Here is a 20,799-nt window from a genome sequence, read left to right as displayed (position 1 = left end):
TGCCTGATTCTCACAGTCAGTTGATAAGGTAATTATGAAAGGTTTTCTAATTAATAGAAGCAATTGGTTGTTAATAGACACTACAGTCTTCTGTTTTTTTAAAATGGGTGATTATGTTCAAAGAAGATAAATAGATTTACTTTGAAAAAACAGGCAGGAGAGAGTGTCTATTTTCAGATTATTCTATTCAATGGATGCTAAAGACTGGAAAACCACTTTTAAACATGCACTATATTCATACATTTGCCATTTCTGTGTCTCTCATTTAGTAAATAATAACTTTGTCAAACGTTACGATCACAGTTAAATGCTTAGTCTTGATTTTAATATTAGACCTGAGACATTTTCCATGGGTTTGCTGTTTTTCAAAAATTGCTTCTCTGTCTCAGTGAATAAAATTAAAGAGAAATAGAATGAAGACGGTAGGGCAGGGAAACATTTCTTTATCTTATTAATAAGAAAATGAATATTCTCTTTGTCCATTCTGAATTTAGAAAATCTATTTTTTCTATATAATACTGAAATATTTAACAATTCATAAAAACATAAGCATTTACATTAAAATACAACCTTAAATAGAGCCCTGTAATTTTTACCGGGAACCTTGTAAAATATGATGAATATACACGCATGAATATTAAAACAAGAAAGACCACTCAACACTCAAATAGAAATGCAGCATTACATAAAATATAATAAATATGCAGGATATCAAATCAAACTGATCACTATTCTGATTTCAATTTTTCCAGTTAAGACTTTTACTAATATAATTTATTATAATAACCTTATGAGTTAAGCATAACTAATGTGAAAAGAGAATTCAATTAACCTTACTGCTGAAATAACACAATTTTTGATATTTTGCAACATATTTTAATCTATAACATGTAAAACTGTCATTTTAGCAAGAAATACACATCCATATAACTAACTGCTAAGTTAAATTCTCTTCGATGTCCAAAAAAATAGCGTTAGTAGTATGAAAAAAAAAAGAAGCTAATCTTATTTATGAGATAATTTTACTGCCTTAGTTCTTGGGCTTTGTCAATAAATGTTGTAATATAGATCATATAACTTAAGTACTGTATTTACAAAATCGAAACCTTTTAAACAAAACACTATACAAAACACTGTCTTTACACATTTAAGGGGTGCTTTTCTTTACAATGTATGAAATTGTATTTTTACCTCCACTATTTACCTCTACTTTTCCCACATTTCAGGATCCTCCCCCCTAGTATCTCAGAGATGGGTTTTTAACAGTTGAAACTGGTCTGTGATAAAAGTATGAATCTAAAGATCAAAGATTGCTATATATCTTATGGAGGGTTTTCCAGATTCTCCCAGTGAAAAGGCACTTAAAATCTAAATCATTCATTTTACTTTTTACATATTGTTTCTTTGTCACTAAAAGTCTGTAACGACCATTTTTTTAGGGATATTGTATCACTTAAGAAGATTCTTTCTTTGGAATCCTTTCTTTGGAAATGCATGAAAGGGTAAGTCAGCACCCAATGCTTATGTTAACTTTTCAACATCTTCTGTCTACGCACAAGCAGTATGATTTCTTCAATTAAAATACTGAGAGAATAAATGAGATTCATGTCAATGTCTCCTTATTGCTATAAGAGGTGTCTTTTAAAAATGACTAATGTTCACCCACCATTATTGAGTCCTGTAACTAAGTTCCATATTCAAGGATCTTATCCTGAGTGTGGCAGGCCTCCTGGCATGAGGGATCTTTCCTGTTATTTCTTGCTTAGGAAACAGATTATCTTCCTCGTATGTCAATACATATTCCCCAAATCACTAAAAGGTGAATATAAACCTTTTCAACATTAGAATCCCAAGAAATCCACACGATCAATGGGTTGATCAGTTAAAGGAAAACATGTCGATCAGGTAAGGGAAACTCTCAGAGAGGTCCAAGGTTCTGGGGATTCCACTGCAAGAGTCAACTTTACTAGCTGCACAGGGAGGGGCACCCCTCTGGTTGCAATGCCATTGTGTATTGCTGAGGCATCTTGTCCAAGGCTGGATGGAGTAGGTTACTTGCAAGTGTGGACATCAGTCATGCTTTCACACCTCCTGCAACGGACATAGCAGCACCAGATGAACTTACACTCACACCTCTCCACGTGCCGGACCACGTGGGTGTTGTAACCTCGGCCACAGCAGAGGAGGTTGCAGCCATCTGCACCCTCTGATGTACGGTTGCATTCTCTGCCTTGTGTCCCTGGGATTCCCAGTTTCTTATCTTCTACACAGTAGTTGGGAGACTTATTAACATACAGCAGATCATCCTTGTGGATTGGTATTTTCCTCTGATCTTTTTCTCTCCTGCGCATTTTCCTCTTTATTTTGTCTGATATTTGGATACTGTTTTCATATTTATCCTTCAACAAATGGCCAATCTTTTCAAAAGAAGACATGGTTTTCCAGCATGTTTTCACAGCACAGGAGCCGGAAACTCCGTGGCAGCGGCAGTCTACTGACATCAACTTGGCGACGGCCTGAAACCAACAGTAATCGCGTTCAACTATCAATCATAAAGTGTTTTACTCAACAACAGAAGCACAGTTAATCTAATCAGTTAACTTTCTGGCTGTATTTCCTCTTGAATAAAAATGATGGTTTTGAACATAAATGATCTTTAAAATTGCGTAGGCTTCAGATGTTTTGTCCTTTTGTTTTTGTCCCAAATGTTTTGTCCAAATTTCTTGACCCTTCAGAGCAAACCTTTCCAAGCTGTATTTAAAGTAGTGGACCAGACTATTATTGGAGATTATCTGTGATAACAAAAGGAAATGATTTCTATTTCTAATCCCTGGTCTAATTTTGAATGTGGCAGGATGCTCATGCATGCCTGTGTGTTCCTGATACCATTCAACACCTTGTTACTCAGAATACAGCTCAGGGACTAGCAACACCAGCACCACTTGTGAGAAATGCAGACTCTCAGGCCCCACTCCAGACCTACAGAACCAAAAGCTGCATTTTAACAAGATTGTCATTAAAATTTGAAAAGCACTGAGAGAGAAGTTACCCTCAGCTCTCATGGTGCATAGAAACATCATGGAACTTTACAAATAACCAGTGCTGAAACCTCTCAGATTCTGATCTCATTGGTTGGGCTGGCGGTGGGGTGTCCAAGCCATGGGACTTTCACAAAGCTGCTGAGATTATTTTAATGAGCATCCAGGGATGAGACCTATTGATTCAATTGAGAGTTCTCAAGTTTGATCACTATGAAAGTCAGTTACATACAAAGGGAGGGGTGGAGGTGGTGAACTATGCTATCTTCTGGTTCCAGGCCACATGAGAAACTATGACAAATCTGGTTTAGTTGGTCAAAAGGAGAAGGGGCTACAGTATGGTGGCGCCCCCCAGCAAATTCTCCTTTTCTGGAAAATTAATTCAAATCACAAGCCCTATCCTCAATGAATCAGTAGCACTATCCTAGCATGGAAAAGGGGATAATGTGTATGTAATTTTTTCAATTATAAGTGCTAAGTTCAGTTGAAACAGACTAAGAAATTAAATGAAACTACATATATTTGTAATAGTCCAATGCCTGGCACACACTAAGGTCTCAATAAAAGCCCCTTTCTCTGAAAAAGAAGGTACAGTTAGAGTTGAGATAAACATTTCCAGTAAGGCTAAGGGTGCAAAAACAATATAGAGATTTCAAAAGTTTGGGACTCTAATCTCTTACATACCAGGCTAGCCAGCATAGCTTCCTTCAATCCCCAGACGATGGCAGAACAGATTAATAAATCGTCAGGGCTAGCTGTGGAGTTGACGTTCTGTCAACATGCTGGGTAAAATGAAAGATGGATCCATCCATTCAATAACTTGGAAATTATGTATGTAATCTTACCAAAGAAAGGAAAAACCTCACAGTTTAAATTCCACTTACAATTCTTATCAAAACAATAAAATGACAGGGGTCTACACTTTGCTATTTTGTACCAAAGCTGACATTGACACGTTTGCAGAAATATTATGTTTTCAAACAAATTTTAAAAATGTCTGAACTATCTAATGAGACAATATTACACACAAATAATAACATTTGCAACCTTAAATAAGAGCATATGGTATTGATTTATGCAATGCCTGATATTTCTTAGTAGTGCACATAAGCCTTTTTTTGAATTCAGAAAACTAAGAAACCAATAGATGTATCTATTTCTTCTTAACCCAGGGCAAAAGGTGTCCTGCGATTGTATGACAGCAATTTATAAAGTATGACACAGAGGCTTATTTCTTTAAATTTATGGCATTTCATATTCACAAAACCCTCAATTCTTTAAAACATTTCTGGGCAATAAAATGTTCAGATAAATGTGATCTGCCTACCTTTGTTCAAATTTTAAGCTCCCAAAGGTTACCAGGAAAAGCTTAATCAGTGCTGGGTAATGACAAAACACAATTGTCCAAAGAACACTAAAAACATAACAATGTATGTTTCCATGTTTAAGTTGATCAGCCTTCTTTACAATCATCACTTAGTGATTTAAAGCTGTTTCTCCCCTGCATCATGACTGAGGAGCCAACTTTTTCTTTTATTAGCCACTTCAGACATCATGTAAGATGCTGCCAATTTGTACAGCATGAGGGACAGAGTAGGTGCTCATCAAATACTTATTGAATAATTGGTCCAGCTCGCTTGAACAGTTTTATCTCATCCTCTGTTGGTAAACTGAATCAAGAGGGAGTAATAAAAACCACCTTCTTAAACACGTGTCACTGCTAAGAGGTTAATGGTATTGTTTTGAGCCGGCTGGGCTCTCTCTTTCAATTCCTTAGCTTTAGCCCCATCCACAATAGTATTATTCTACGAAAGTTACGCACTACATCATGATGAAGGATAAAAAGAGAGACTGATTTTCACATTCAGTTACATCACCTGCTGAATTCTTATTGAAATTACAGAAAGGTTTCTCTCCTAGAAAATTAGCCCTTTTGCATACATTCATGGAATTTATAATTTTTCAGTGATGACAATTTAAAGAGTTTTATTCTATTACCTCTGAATTATAGGTGTCCCTAACAATAAACATAATAAAAGAAATAATATCTTTATTATATATGATACATACTATTTTTGTATCTTTGAACATCTATAGAGGTATATACATATTCTTAGAATATTCTATTTATAGGTATATCTATTTATCTATCTATCTATATATTCTAGGACAGAAACATAAATGAACTTCAAGGGAAAAAATAATAACCTGACATGGAATTTAAAATATTATACCCCCATAATACTCCAAGGAAAGAATTTGGACAATCTGGAATTAGAAGAAAGCAATGCAAAATTCAAGGACAGATAAACACACACACATACACAAAGTTTAATTCTACAGAATTAGAATTCTGCTTCTCAGAGCACATTTTAATAAGTATTTTATCTGATTCAGTTTTAGAGGACGAAATTTGTTGCACATAGTAGCTAGTTAATAAGCAGTTACTTATTATTTCAATTTTACAGAAAAAGTCCGGTTAAAACGTTTGTCTTACATGAGTAAAGCTGGTGATAAATAATATAAGGTATTTATATGCATCAGGATAATTTTAGTAGAATAAGGAAAAATAAAAGTGGAAAATGCAAGTATATTTAAGGAAATTGCACGAACGTTCCCCCAAAAAGTGTATTCTGGAGATTTTCCTCCAGGATTCTTAATTAATGTTAAATAGTCATTCTGAATTACAGCGATATCACCATCATTTTCTGCTAATAGGAACATAAGAGAATAGCAAAGGAATGAGTGCTGTGTGGTTATGAGAAAATTCCTTTCTCTACTCTAGTTGAGTTGTTAAGGTTTATAACGATATTAACAGAGGAATGTTTTGTTAACTATTGCAAACAGATGTGCACATTTTGGTGGAATATTTTTAAACTATGTCAGAGCAATCAGGAGGGTAGCATTTAATCTACTGGATTCCTTGTGTAAGTTTTGGTTTGATAAATTTCTAATGAAGTGAAATAGGAAAGATGCATCATTAATACTTAATGTAAACATAGAAACTGCTTGAGAAGTGGTTTAAGAACTGATGGGTTCCACAATTTTGACTCAGAGGTAATGTGGCAGTTGGTGATTGTTTTTCAGTAAATTACTTTGTCCGAATTTTACAAAAATGGCCAGAAAATTGTTGTGGAACGTTTTGTGACTAACATTTCATTTTCTCAACTATCAGATGATCTAAGTTTTTATAAAAACTGCGACATGAGGTTGGATGGGTGTACGTAGGATTCCTGTTCCTCTGACCCATTTTGTCCCTTTCTGTCCAAAAATATATTCGAACCTACTGAAAAGCAAAACACTATGTGTTGTTCAACTACTTATAAATATTCTTGGAATAGGTCAATGAAAGTTTGGGATTGAGCCCTTCCCACTTTGTCGAGTTACTCATCATAAAACAAATTATGGGGTAGAGAAACTTAAAAGTTTATGAGGTGGACATGGGAAGAATGGAAATATTTTAAGCACACCAAAAGAAATACCCATAAATATTCCAAGTCACATTATTCCCAGAAGTTCTGCCCCTGGAAGACATCACATCATTCTGTTAGCCAATCACCATTCGGCAACATTATTCTTGGAGTCATAACTTTAGGAATGGTGTCAGAAACCAAGTGGGAATCAGAGTATTTAAGGTTAGCGGTTAGAAAATCATCTATCCTGCTCACAGTACTACTAAGCGCCAGTACCCACATTTCTCTGAACGCTTTCCTACATTTTGAGTTTGTGATTTTGAGGCTAAGAAAATCAACTCAATTGAATACAGACCTGGATTTTACTCAGAAGAATATGCCTATCAGATTAAAATCCTAATTGCCAGTGTTGAAAAAACTGACTTGATTGCTCGTCCATGTTAGACAATAACCAGGAAACTTCTTTTATGGTGTTTTTTTGTTTGTTTGTTTGTTTTTGCCACCAATAGAAAGAAAAATGCAAAACTATGTCGAATTATAATACCTCATGAGAAAATAAAAACAACAAGAAAAACACCAGCATAGTACCTACCAAATAGCCAAGTAAATGTTTTCTAATATTTTAGGATTTCATCTAAATGTGAAACAATATGAACCAAAAATGAACAATGTGAAAAAATGATTCAGTAGAGAAAACTCAGAGATTTACACAAAATGTACATATATGCATAAATTGAATTGTTTTCAAGTCAGTTAGAATAATAGCAAGAACCTAGGTAATGTTAGAAAACTATTTTTGCCAACAAAAATGGATTAAAATTAATGGTGAATAGGAAGTGTGTTTTTAATAAACTCAGAATATAAATAAGAGTTTAAGATTAATATTAACAGTTACAGAGAGGAATATTACTACCTAATTTGAAAAACACACAGTATAAAATAAAACCAAATAGCTGCCGAATGTTACCAATAAAAATATATTTTAGAATGCTTTAGGGTTTTTTATAGGTCCCAGGATGATTTTATTTAAGAGAATCAATCACAACATGAGTTTTTGTGTTCTGAATTTCTAGTTTATTAAAAATCTCTACCAAATTTACTTAAAAAATGGCTAAAGGAGATTTAAGGTCTGTTGATAACAAACACTCATGTATTTGTTTCCTTGTTTTAAAAATATATTAATTTGAATAATCTTATCTCTAATTTTAACTCCAGAGTTTTAAGAACATATTTTTTAAAATTAATATGCTAGAAATAATAAAAATTCCCTTATTGGATAATATTTATATTGAAGCAACATCTCACTCATTTTTTTAAAAATGTAAAACCTTAAGAGTAAGAGACATGTGCATAACTATGGTTTTGGGCAAGAGTTATTCTAGTGAAATAAAGTAACTTTAAAATTTTTAGAAACAAAAATACATAAAGGTTACATAGCTATTTACTGACATGCCTACTTTCTATTTTGCTATTTTGAATTAAATATTTAAATTGAATTAAAATTCAGATTTGAATTTGAAGTCTTACGGTGATATATTTACTGACTTTTCTGTTTTTGTATTTTAAATGGACTAAGTAAAGAAAACTGGAGGTAACTTGTAACTATTCTAAATAGGTTCTATTTATTCACTTTCCAAAAATGGAAAACAAATGCAACATATACTTTTAAGATTCCTAAGAGATATGGCAACTTGTTTTATTTATTTCAGAAGAATGTGGCAAATTGCAATAATAACTTTTGGACCTTTATAAGTTATTGAATATTTAGAAAAATATATGATATGTGCTAATATTCCTGTCCTGAAAAAGTTTATTGCAACATAGAAAATATATATTCATATAAAAGATTTAGACTCTTTAGAAAAGTCACTATGAATTGCCAACTAAGTCAATTATGTTGTAGAACTCAAACTTTATTGTGTCAATACTCACTAACATGAATATGTATAAGTCGAATTTAGCTACAAGAATGATGCATTTTAAGAAAATAGTATAAAAATGTAGAATTCATAAAAGATGTTAATTACATAGCAGTTCTTCAAATGTACCTCCTCTGTATCTTTAAGATACCGATATTTTAAAGTATGTATAGATTTAATGTATCTATAGCTTCTTTACACTTAGGAGTATTTATGAATTTTAAAAATTAACCTACATTGCTTTATGATAAAATAACTACCCTTAAAAAAAAGTCTTTCCTTTACAAAAAATATTAGTTAAGGGTATGCATTCCCTAAGAATGTTTTCTAGAAAAAGGTAAGTACAAAACTGACAACGTGGTTAGGAGCCATTGCCATCTATCTACTAAAAAGTAGATTTTTGAAAACATAATAAAAATTCAAATTGGGGAAAATGAAATTTGACTCAGTCCTATTAGAAAGGCATACACTGTAGACCCTATTCTGGCTCCACAACTAAGCGGGTAGAACCAATGAACCCTACAGGCATTGTGCATCTATTATATTATAATTAAAGTTTTAGAGATACACAGTATACAGCCACAAACACATCCTATAACATGGTTTAACTCATATCAGAGAACCAAAATTGTGGTTAGTACATATTCATGAAAGAGTATATATATACATATATATTACACACATGTAATATATATGCAAACGTGAATATATATATACACATACACACACACATGCATATGTATTTATTCTAATCAAAGCCTCCTATTCATCCTCTTACCAGAGAAGGAATTTTTCCATTGCTTACTATGGATGCTTTAATGCATACTTATTTAGAAAGGATAATTTTCTACTGCTGTAGTCTTTTAAAAACAATATTGATTTTCAGGATCCCACTTGAGGGCTGCCAGTGTTTGGTTTTTAAGTCATTTGGACAGTTACATCCGGATGTGTAATCCTAGTTATTTACCTAAAGGCACCGAATTTTGATTATTCCATTTTCTAATACATACCTGCCTTCCAGCTTCATTGTTATGTAGGTTCATTGCTAATAGTACTTTGTTTTCTTTGCCCGTGGTGTTTCTGATGGGAAAATCTAGGAACTTTCTGCTGAACCACATGCCATACTGGACATCATCGGAGCAGCCCCCCCAGTGCCATCCTTCACTTGCTGAGCCGCCGTTCTGCAAGGTGGTGTCACAGGAACACTCTGTCATGTTGCCTGCACTGCATGACCTGGTCACAGAATGCACCAGGCCTGCAGCCATCACAGCATAAATAAATGCTGTCTCTTTGGTGCCTAGAAAAAATATAAATTGCTAAATTAGAGACCCAGGCAACTCTCTGTTTATGTTCAGAACAAAGCCTCCTACTCATCATCTTACTAAACAAGTAATTTTTCAGTTGCTTACAATGGATGCTTTAACGAGTACACATTTAGAAAGGAAGATTTGCTCTTGTTCTAGTCTCTTAAAAAGCAATATTAATTTTCAGTATTCCACTTAAACAGATTGTCATATTCTACATGGTCATACATTATCCCTTTACCTTAAAATCATCTCTTTATTTTTTAAATTTGAAATGTGTGTTTGCACCCAGTTCAGTGCATAGTTGACAGTCACAGCTCAGTAATACATACTGAATTAAAAATTCTTTGCATAGATACTGTAAACGGTAATACAACACCCAAAGAAAACTAGACTACTCTTCTTTTTAAATTTAAAATGTGCTCTCACAGAACACAAGCTGAACATTTTGGTGTGATTTATCTGCATAAATAATACGTGTCAGAATGAAAATTAAAATTAAGGAAAGACCAAAGCAATTAGTAAACGGTGCGGTATACTTTCACATTAAAGATTAATCTCACGTTAACATGAAACGGTTAAACCTTTTATATAGTATTAGCTAGTCCTCTTACAGTCTTAAGGCAACGGAAGGTAAGATAATTAAAATATCACTAGCAAAAACGTAATTCTATTAAAAATATTGCATATTGAAAATGATGCATTTAGCACACCTGCAGTAGAGTTTGAGCTAAAATCTTTGAAAATTAAAGTCCATTTAAATATTAATAAAGTGGACTAGAAGGGAATCAGCAGGCGACTTTTTTTTTTTCTTTCCAGATGTTTAGTTTGGAGTAGAAACAGTTTCATGCCCGTTGTCCAATAAACCTTTTCAACAGCTGATGCATTTCAGCAACTGTGAAGAACACATCTATTTTCTCTTTATTTCTTTCTCTTTCTCTCTCTCTCTTTTTTTTCTCTCTCTCTACGGGGGCCAGGGCTCCTTCGGAAGGGCGTGACGGCCAAAACGCCGCGGGGGAGGTGCGCAGCTCGGCGGGGGTGCGCGCAGGGACTCCGTGGAGAAGGGTCAAAGGCGGAGGGGGAACGGAAATGAACATGAAAAACGACAGCGCATCTTTCAGCGCCCCAGTCCGAACATTCTTTGGATCTGCTGATATTCCAGGAACAATCCTGGCTCCCTGTACCTTTATCCTTACCAAGTCACTACGCACGTGGAAGCAGAACTTTGTTTTCCTGCAGCTTCCCGCGCCGCGGGAGTGCGCCGAGGAGGGAAGAGATAGAAAGGCCAAAGAAACGAGGAGCGCACAAGTGGTCCTGCTCAGGTTTGCCGCACGTTGGGTGGTCACGGACAGTCGCTTTAAAAATCACCATTATGCTGTCAACTCGGTGCTCATAGGAGCCAATAAAGGTGGGGCTTCGCTGCAATTAGCCACTTGTCCAGGACTTGGTGCGCAGCGGAGTTGGTTAAATCAAAGCAGATGCGGCAGCCGCATTCCCCGCTGCCGACATCATGTTTCTCCAGCTGGTCACCCACGTAGGGGGGCGCTACGGGGTCCGAGGGGGTCGGCGGGCTAGGAGAATTAGAGTTTTTTTTCCAACTCTGGCGGGGCACCGCAGGAAAGAGGAAGAGCTCCAGCCCCGAGCGCTCCTCTCTGGACCTGGGGAGTCACCTCCCTCCAAGCTCGCACCTGCTCCCCAGGTCTGGCCTCTGTAGCTCTCAATCCCCGTGCACTGAAGGGCCTCTTTTGGAACTCAGAGAGCTACAGGACCACATAGCGCTATTTACTTTATTTGGAGGCACCGGTGGAGGAGTTGCCGCCTTCCGTCCCCCAACAACCCCTAAGGTCCCAGGACTCACCGCTGCTCAGCTCGTAGCCAAAGAGGGGGCTGGCGCCCATCGGAGCCGTGGTGGCGGCAGCGGTGATCATGCAGTTCCATCTCTCGTGTCTGAACTGACTCCTGCACTCCTGAATGCCCAGCCGGGCGCCCTCTCGGATGCTCGGCAGCAGGTACGGCTTCCTCTTGCACAGCTCCTTCTGGCGGCTGTTCAGCGGTAAATTGGCGCAGCCCAGCTTCTCTGGAACCCCGAAGGAGGCAATGCCCAACCACCTGTAAGACACGGCCGCCCGCAGAGTAAGCCGCTCCCGAATCCCAGATGTTTTCCGAAAAATTAGGTCACACGTCCCAGGGTCCCCGCCCTTCTCCCCCAGCCTCAGTGGAAAGTTCCCTAGGATTGGGCACCCCTTTTGCCACCTACCCGATGCGTCCCTGCCACCTTCATACTCACATCCAGTTTCCTTGGGCTCCGTAGGGGAACAGCACGAGCAGGGCTGCCCACAGCGCGCACAGGCGGGCCAGTCCCAGGAGCGCCGCCCTGTCCATGGCCCCCGCATGGAGTCCCCGAGACCAGCCGCTCCTCTTTTGCACCCCCTCCCCAGAGGCCCTTCGGGCCGCAGGTCAGTTGTCCAGTACCAAGTTATCCCTCGCCCTCTTCCTCCTTGCATACAACATTAAAAGCCAGCAGTGATAGGGGCTCTCAGCAGCTTCGCCCTCGTTTGCAGGGAGCTGTAGGAGAGGTAGAGAGAGCTGCTTTTGGGGCTTTCTTCCTGCGCAGAGGTGGAGATGTGCAGGAGATGCGCGAGCGCCCCTCGCATTCCTAGGTGAGAAACTTCTGTTGATGTATCCGCGTCTCCATCGCCCCCGGCCTCTCCTCCCATCTCCTCCCCCTGGCTGCGCCTGGCGCCTGATTGGCTGAGCAGCTGCCCCGCATCTCATCATCTCGGGACCTGAGGCTCTCATTGGTGGAGAGCGGCTCCGCGGGGGGCGCCCCGGCCCTGGCCTCAGGGACAGCGTGTCCACACCCGGGTGTGTCATGACCTTTCTTGCTGTCACAGTCTCCTTAGAGCGGGTAGTCGTGGGGCTGATTCAACCCGAAGACTGACAGGATGCTTCTGTCTTAGCAACCTTAGGGGAAAGCGTGGGTTTGATGAGTCCCACCCATCCCACCAACATCTGGGTTACCCTCTGGGTGTAGTGGCTGGAAAATGTCACTGCCCTTCTTTTTTTCTTCTCCTTCACCTCACAGGAGAATAATCTTTTTGAGTCAGAGTTGGTACCAAACAAATTGACCTTCCAGTCCCCTGCTTGAGGTCCCACTGTCAGGAGACTTTAGAGAGTGGGTGAAGTGCTGTCAGGCTTACAATCACTGTCATTTACGTATGCATTTATTTTGAGCCAAAGAGAAGATTCCAGTCTAGCATCTCATCTGCCATATTTAAATCGTGCTCTGTGATTTCCTTTTCCCTGTTTGTCTTATTTCCTGCCGTCCCTAAGAACGCTATAAGTCCCCTGCAGAAGATGGGGCCAAAGAAAGTGAGAGCTGTCTGGAGAGTTCTAGAGTACATGAGAGATGTGCTCTGACCTTTTTCTCCAGTCCTACCTTACGATTCTCATGGTGGGAGGGTGCCGGCCCTTCTCCCCAAGCCTCAGTTGAAAGTTCCCTAGGATTGGGCACCGCTTTTGCCACCTACCCGATGCGTCCCTGCAGGGCAGGGCTATACATGGAAGACACATTCTTAAAAACGTACTTATTAAACACGTGCTGTGTGCCTAGTCCTGTGGGAATTTATAAAGACAAGATCTCTTCCCACAACTGTGCAAATAAACCATACACAAGTGTAAAAGAAAATAAGTTTAGATGATCAGTAAGGGAGATTAAAAGAATCTAGCAGGGTACTACTCCCTGGAGCCAAAGATAGTTCAGAAGCAGGAAGTCTTCTAGTGACTGGCAGATTTGGAAGGTTAGTTAATCAGTGTTTTGTAGGATGGAAGGTCTCCCAGAGTTATCTGAAGGCAAGGGCAACATGTTTAGCTGTGGTATTGGGAAAGCCTGCCTCACCTAATTAGACACAAGAAATGTTTCTAAGAAGTGTTATCTGTCCTTAGAGATCTTTTGAAGTGTTAATACATTCCTATGGTGGATGTATCAGCTCATTGGGTGCCAAAAGCCAAAATTACTTAAATAAAGGATTTGGGGCCAGGTGCAGTGGCTCACACCTGTTATCCCAGCACTTTTGGAGGCCAAGGTGGGTGGATCACCTGAGATCAGGAGTTCAAGACCAGCATGGCCAATGTGGTGAAACCCTGCCCCTACTAAAAATACAAAATTAGCTGGGTGTGGTGGTGCACACCTGTAATCCCAGCTACTCGGGAAGCTAAGACAGGATAATTGCTTGAAACCAGGAGGTGGAGGTTGCAGTGAGCTGAGATAGTGCCACTGCACTCCAGCCTATGGCACAGAGTGAGACTCTGACTCAAAAAAAAAAAAACAAAAAAAAAACAGGATTTGATAACATTAGCTGCTTATCTCCTAAATCAAACAGCATAGAGCAATAAAAGCTCACTGAAATTTTAATCCTATCCCACTCACTTCCTTATCCAACAAATGTGTATTGAGTGTACACTATGTACCAGGTTCTAAAACCACATTTTAAAGAGTCAAGGAGTCAAGTTGATGATAGGATATAGATACTAATCCAGAAATATTTCGGCTAATGGCTAGTGGCCTCTCTGAAAGTCAGAGCCTTCATCCAAGCTTGCTTTATTCTGTGAGCTTCTCCAAGAGGGACCATGGTGGATTCACTGCTGTACCCCTGCCATTGGGCCTAGTACATGAGATCCTGTTTCTGAACACAATTTATTAAGTGGATTAACTATGAGAAACATCCTGAGTGATATGTAAGAGGCCTAAATGCTGGAACTAGAGTATTTATTTCATTTCAAGGGGAGTTAGAGGTGGGGAGGCAATCTTGGGGTTGGGAGTGCTGGGCAATATCCATACCTTAGGCTGATTTTAGGGCCAACAGTGGTAGATGCTTTAAAGAGGTGTTTGATTTTTCAAAAAATCAAAAATATATATTGAGTCTCCATTGTGGGTTAGAAAGTGGGGATAGCACTTACAAATGATTGTGGAATTCACAGTCTACTTGGCAAGACAGACAAGGGAGTAGGCAGCTAAAATACAGTGCAATAAATGTATGAGGTAGGGTGTGCTGTGAGCACACAAAGGAAGATTACTTATTTCATTCTTGGGGATCAGAGTGGGAAGCAGACACTTGAATGTTACCTTCATCATTATTCTGGGTGCCATCTAGGCATCCAGATAAAGTCTTTGGGGTGCACTCAGAGGGTATTCTGTCCTTAGAGTCCGAGACCACTGTGTCAAACATTTTCAAACACAAGACACAATTTTAGGGCCTGAGTGGTCTTGCACCTTTTTTGTATGGGCTAGAGCCTTAGGGGTCATTCTGTCTGTATCTCCAAAGCAAAGGAGACATATTTCTAGGAGCTGACCCAGCTGAAGAAGCAGACTTTTCATTCTGTGAACAGACATTTGAATGATAATTTCGTTCCAGGCATTGTGAACTTTCGTGTTCTGAGAGCTGCCATACGCCCCCAAATCCCTCTTACTCTCTTTGTTTGTCTCTCTGTCTCTGTCTCATTCTCCATCTTTCTCTAAACAAAATTGACACTCACTTTACAGATGAGGAAATTAATTTGGGGAGATTAAGAAACTTGTTCAAGGTTACTCAGCTAATAAGTAGTAGCGTAAAAAATAAAAACAAACAAAACAACAACAAAAAAAAAACCAATCAACCTTTAGAGGACCCTCCATTTTTTTTTTTTTTTTTTTTTAGATGAGGTATCACTCTATTGCCCAGGCTGGAGTATAGTGGCTCTATCATGGCTCACTGCAGCCTCAACTCCCAGGCGCAAGCGATCCTCCCTGTCAGCCTCTTGTGTAGCTGGGACTACAAGTGTGCACCATTATATTTTATTTTGTGTAGAGACAGGGGTCTCTTTATGTTCCCCCGACCGGTCTCAAATTCCTGGCTCAAGCAATCCTCCTGCCTTAGCCTCCCAAAGTGCTGGGATTATAGGCAGGATCCATGGTACCTGGCCAAGACCTTGTTTTTTTCACTACAACATACTGCTGCATAACCTAATTCAAAACATATACGTGTGTGTGTGTGTGTGTGTGTGTATGTGTATAGAGAGAGAGATGTTGGGTGTTACATATATATAGATTTTTTTTTCCCCGATCAAATCCCCAAATCTTAAAACTCAGATTATCGGGTCTTTGGGTCAAAATTTTTACTGGCATCTATGGTTTCTTGCATCACATTTCACAGATCTCTCCATTGAAACATTTAAAAAGTTGTTTTGTTCTCTGAAAATAAACAAAACCCACCCTAGGGAGGTCTTTTGAGAAGCCCCGTGAAGATGGTCTCCCTGAGGCAAGTGGTGAGCTGCATGGGTGCCTTTCCATCTTTCTGGCTTTGCCCTCTGTGGTTTTTGCAGGCTGAGAGGGCCAGTGGAAAGAGCACTGGGCTGGGTTGGGTAACTGGGGCCCCTGCCGCGGTGATGATCGTGTACTACTCATTTCAACTTTGACTCTCAGTTTTTTCATTTGTAAAATTATCAAAATTTCTTTTTCAGATCTGAATCTCTTACTGGAGCAGCCATAGGGCTGGAGGGAGGAGAGTGGTACGTGTGTGTGTGTGTGTGTGTGTGTGTGTGTGTGTGTGTGTGCACATGGTGGGGAGGGGGAAACTGCATTTGCTAGGGGACTGCAGGAGGAAGAAACCCTTGCCATTGGCAGGACCTTGTCTACCTGAAGGATGGTTCAGTCTGCAAGGTGGCATAGCCAGGGTTTTTTGGTCCCCATCTTGTATTAATATCTCCAGCTTCACTGTTGCTTCTGGATTTCAAGGAAAATGAACCTATTTTAATTGCAGAAATCATTTAAAATGGTTGAATTTTAAAATACAATCTTGTCAGATCATATGAAATTTTATTTGGAGAATGTAAGAAGTTACGGATATTTTATCCTGACATATGAAAGTGAGGGACTCTTTCATAATTGAATTTATGTCTATTAATATAAAGCATTCAACTCTACTCTCATTGGAGGGGATTATGCTCTCTATTTAGACTTGATAAATGAAGTAAAAGGTCAATTATAAACATGTATACAATTGCATATTTCAAACTGTTTATTTCTTTTGCAGCAAACAGGAGCTTCCTTTCCTATTTATTATATTTTGTTTCGTGACTGAAGAGAGGACAAAATATTCACTGACCAACAGCATGTGAGACCTGAAGTTTATTGTACTGTATAAACTGTTTAAGCTTCTAGTGTCCATATGTATAAAATGTTGTAAAGATCGTATTATTAGTCATTTAATAAACACATAAATGAAAGCTAATATTATGTCATTTCGTGATCAGAGCCCAGCTGCCTAGATTTTGACTAGTGATGTTAAGAAAATCACCATATGACTGCAAGTTTGCATTGGTTACTGAAGCACCTGTAGTCCTGGATTCCACATAGAGGGCATACACTTAAACTCGTTTTCTTAGCTGGAGGTAAGGTGCTCTGAGCTGTATTCTGGGAAAAGGAATTAGGAAGGGGAGAGCCAGATTCAAGCATATTCATTTCACTCAAAAGAGCTCTCTCAAGATGCTGAATCTGTGACTGTTGTCATCTCCAATCAGCTGAGCTAACTGAACCAGATAAGTAGCTAGACAGCAATAAATCCCATCTTCCGCCCAAGACAGTTGTAGATTACTAGTTGTAGAAAACAGGGGAGCCTCTTCCTTCTGATAGTTTTCTCTCAGTCCCTGGGAAACTCAGCAAAAAATGTCTGCCTGCAGAGATATGCCTTGGACTCTGCCTCTGGCAGCCCATCAGAGGACGAGACTTCTAAGGGCCCTGTTGTAAGAATTTCTGCTGCAGATCACAGAGACTTATGTGCTGGAAACTGATACCAGAAGCACCCCAGCTGGTCTTAACTCCCATGATAGAACAGAAGACCAGAGGTGACTTTTTACATAACTGGGTCCCCATCCATTCTATTTTAAATTCCACCTGGATGCTACAAGTGTGGAACAGAGCACAGGCTTGTGACCACTGGCTCTCAGGAGGGGGTGGAGAATGGCATTCTGGATAGCTTGCTGTCCTTTAGTGGCCAGAAAAACCCGCAGGAATGACAGACTTGGAGAAACAGAGGAGACACCAGTGATAGTCCCAGGAGAAAGAGCAGGAGTTGGAAAGGGATGATGCTTTGCTTTTTAAATTTCCACAACCACAAAAGTTAAAAGTTTTTTGTTTACTCATCCTAGCAATTAAGGTTGAAGAAGCCTTGTAAAGTGTTAGTAGAAAGTGACTTATCTCTTACCAGCATTTCCCCAGCAATCCTTAAAAAATCTTAAAATAAAAAAGAGAGTACCTCAAGATTTTTAAAAGTGATATTTTGTAGGAATTATGCAATCTTTTTGGAATAAGGGAATAAAAGTAAAAACATTCCTTGACAAATAAGAGTGGTCACTTCATTCAGAGGGTGAAAGTAAGTAACATGCACAAAACTGGAATATATTGGTTGTTTTGATTCTTTGAATACTTTTTTCCCAGTAATTTTTTCCAAATAAAGCAACTTCATTAATGAGTGATTTTAATGTTTTAATGTTGTCAAGAAAATTAAGAATCTGGCATTTACATTGCTTAGAGTAATATTTATGGAGTAATCACTAGGCTGCCTCTAATGGAAAAAACAAATTTGCCCTTCTTGTAGGATTTTCCTAACAAAGAATAATTAAAACTTCAAGGGGGCCAGGTGTGGCGGCTCACGCCTGTAATTCCTCACTTTGGAAGGCCGAAGTGGGAGGATCTCTTGAGCCCAGGAGTTTGAGACCAGCTTATGCAATGTAGGGAGACTCCGTCTCAACAAATAATTTAAAAATTAGCTGGATGTGTTGGTGTGCACCTCTGGTCTCAGCTACTCAGAAGGATGAGGCAGCAGGAAGATCGCCTGAGCCCTGGAGGTCAAGGCAGCAGAGTCCTGTTCGCATGATTGCATTCCAGCTTGGGTGATAGAGTGAGATCCAATCTCAAAATCAAACAAACAAACAACTTCAAGAGAAAAGTCATTTAGAATTGACTGCGTCTATCCTATTCTGTTCGTTGTTCTGCAAAATTATGTCATAATTTTATGTCATGTCATAAATGTTTTTCAGGCAACAAATGCCAGTCAAAAGTAAGCAACTGCTGATACTGCTTTTGTATCCAAAGTCATTGTTAGAATGTTGAACCATTGGTTACTGTCCTCGTTATGAGTGGGAGCAAGCTGAGATGGAGGCTTTTAAGTCTGGCCAAGCAACAAATGCCATTTGGTGTTTACTTATATCTCGGTGTTCACATTTAAACTTGACCTTAATATTTTCCTCCCTAAAATCTTTAATAATTTATTTACTCCTATATCAGTTTTAAATCCTTTGGTTTGACTTCTAAAATCCTTTATTCAGGATTTATCCGTAACTGTCATTTCTGATAAAATTCACTCTGTATCCTTGAACTCATTCTTCCTAAGCAAGAAACCTTCTGTCATCCCTTTTCCATAAGCAGGATCTGCATATTTGTCTTTCAGTTTCTTGAGAAATACTGCCTCTATGCCTAGAAATTTCTTTTGTCTCCTTCACGTACTCAAACCTATCTACCTATCTTCTAGGTCATACCACTTTAGGAGTTAACCATGTTAACGTCTCTGTCTGCCCAATTCCTATATCACCTGAGGTCCCTACCACAATACTTGTCACTTAATTTACTTTTGCTGATGGTCTAATGTACCTTAGTTGTCAGTCATCAATTAGATTATAAAACATCTTTTTAAAAATTATGCTTTAAGTTCTGGGATATGTGTGCAGAACGGGCAGGTTTGTTACATAGGTATACATGTGCCACGGTAGTTTGCTGCACCCATCAACCCATTATCTACATTAGGTATTTCTCCTAATGCTCTCCCTCCCCTTCCCCCCAAACCCCCATGACACGCCCAGTGTATGATGTTCCCCTCCCCGTGTCCATGTGTTCTCATTGTTCAACTTCCACTTATGAGTGAGAACATGGGGTGTTTGGTTTTCTGTTCTTGTGTTAGTTTGCTGAGAATGATGGTTTCCAGCTTCATCCATGTCCCTGAAAAGGACATTAACTCACCCTTTTATATGGCTGCATAGTATTCCATGGTATGGATGTGCCACATTTTCTTCATCCGGTCTGTCATTGATGGGCACTTGGGTTGGTCTGCATAGTACTCCATCATGTGTATGTGCCACATATTCTTTATCCAGTCTATCATTGATGGGCATTTGGATTGGTTCCAAGTCTTTGCTGTTGTAAACAGTGCAGCAAAAAACATACATGTGCATGTGTCTTTATAGCAGCATGATTTATAATCCTTTAGGTGTATACCCAGTAATGGGATTGCTGGGTCAAATGGTATTGCTGGTTCCAGATCCTTGAGGAATTGCCACACTGTCTTCCACAATGGTTGAACTAATCTATACTCCCACCAACAGTGTAAAAGCGTTCTTATTTCTCCATATCCTCTTCAGTATCTTTTGTTTCCTTACTCTTTAATGATCTCTATTCTAACTGGCATGAGATGGTATTTCATTGTAGTTTTGATTTGCATTTCTCTAATGACCAGTGATAATGAGCTTTTTTTCATGTTTGTTGGCCGCATAAATGTCTTCTTTTGAAAAGGGTCTGTTCATATCCATTGCTGACATTTGATGGGATTGTTTCTTTCTTGTAAATTTGTTTAAGTTCCTCATAGATTCTGGATATTAGCCCTTTGTCAGATGGATAGATTGCAAAAATTTTACTCCCATTCTGTAGGTTGCCTGTTCACTCTGATGATAGTTTCTTTGGTTGTGCAGAAGCTCTTTAGTTTAATTAGATCCCATTTGTCAATTTTGGCTTTTGTTGCCATTGCTTTTGGTGTTTTGGTCATGAAGTCTTTGCCCATGCCTATGTCCTGAATGGTGCCTAGGTTTTCTTCTAGGGTTTTTATGGTTTTAGGTCTTACGTTTAAGTCTTTAATCCATCTTGAGTTACTTTTTGTATAAGGTGTAAGGAAGGAATGCAGTTTCAGTTTTCTGCATATGGCTAGCCAGGTTTCCCAACACCGTTTATGAAATCGGGAATCCTTTCCCCATTGCTTGTTTTTGTTAGGTTTGTCGAAGATCAGATGGTTGTAGATGTGTGATGTTATTTCTGAGGCCTCTG

The 20,799-nt window shown here is 38.9% G+C and overlaps 1 protein-coding gene across 1 annotated transcript; it reads right to left on the bottom strand.

Moving 5' to 3' along the window:
* Positions 1 to 297: 297 nt before the first annotated feature.
* WNT16 (wingless-type MMTV integration site family, member 16) lies at positions 298 to 12,347 on the bottom strand. Its single transcript, XM_011937393.1, has 4 exons — positions 11,962 to 12,347; positions 11,533 to 11,783; positions 9,381 to 9,667; positions 298 to 2,516 (listed from the first exon to the last, which is right to left on the bottom strand). Exons 1-4 carry the CDS (start codon positions 12,054 to 12,056, stop codon positions 2,052 to 2,054), a joined length of 1,098 nt encoding a protein of 365 aa, XP_011792783.1. The 5' UTR covers positions 12,057 to 12,347; the 3' UTR covers positions 298 to 2,051.
* Positions 12,348 to 20,799: the final 8,452 nt, after the last annotated feature.

The sequence above is a fragment of the Colobus angolensis genome, unplaced genomic scaffold (genome assembly GCF_000951035.1).
Source record: "Colobus angolensis palliatus isolate OR3802 unplaced genomic scaffold, Cang.pa_1.0 Scaffold163, whole genome shotgun sequence".
NCBI lineage: Eukaryota > Metazoa > Chordata > Mammalia > Primates > Cercopithecidae > Colobus > Colobus angolensis.
This window is presented reverse-complemented; position numbering and strand designations above follow the sequence as displayed.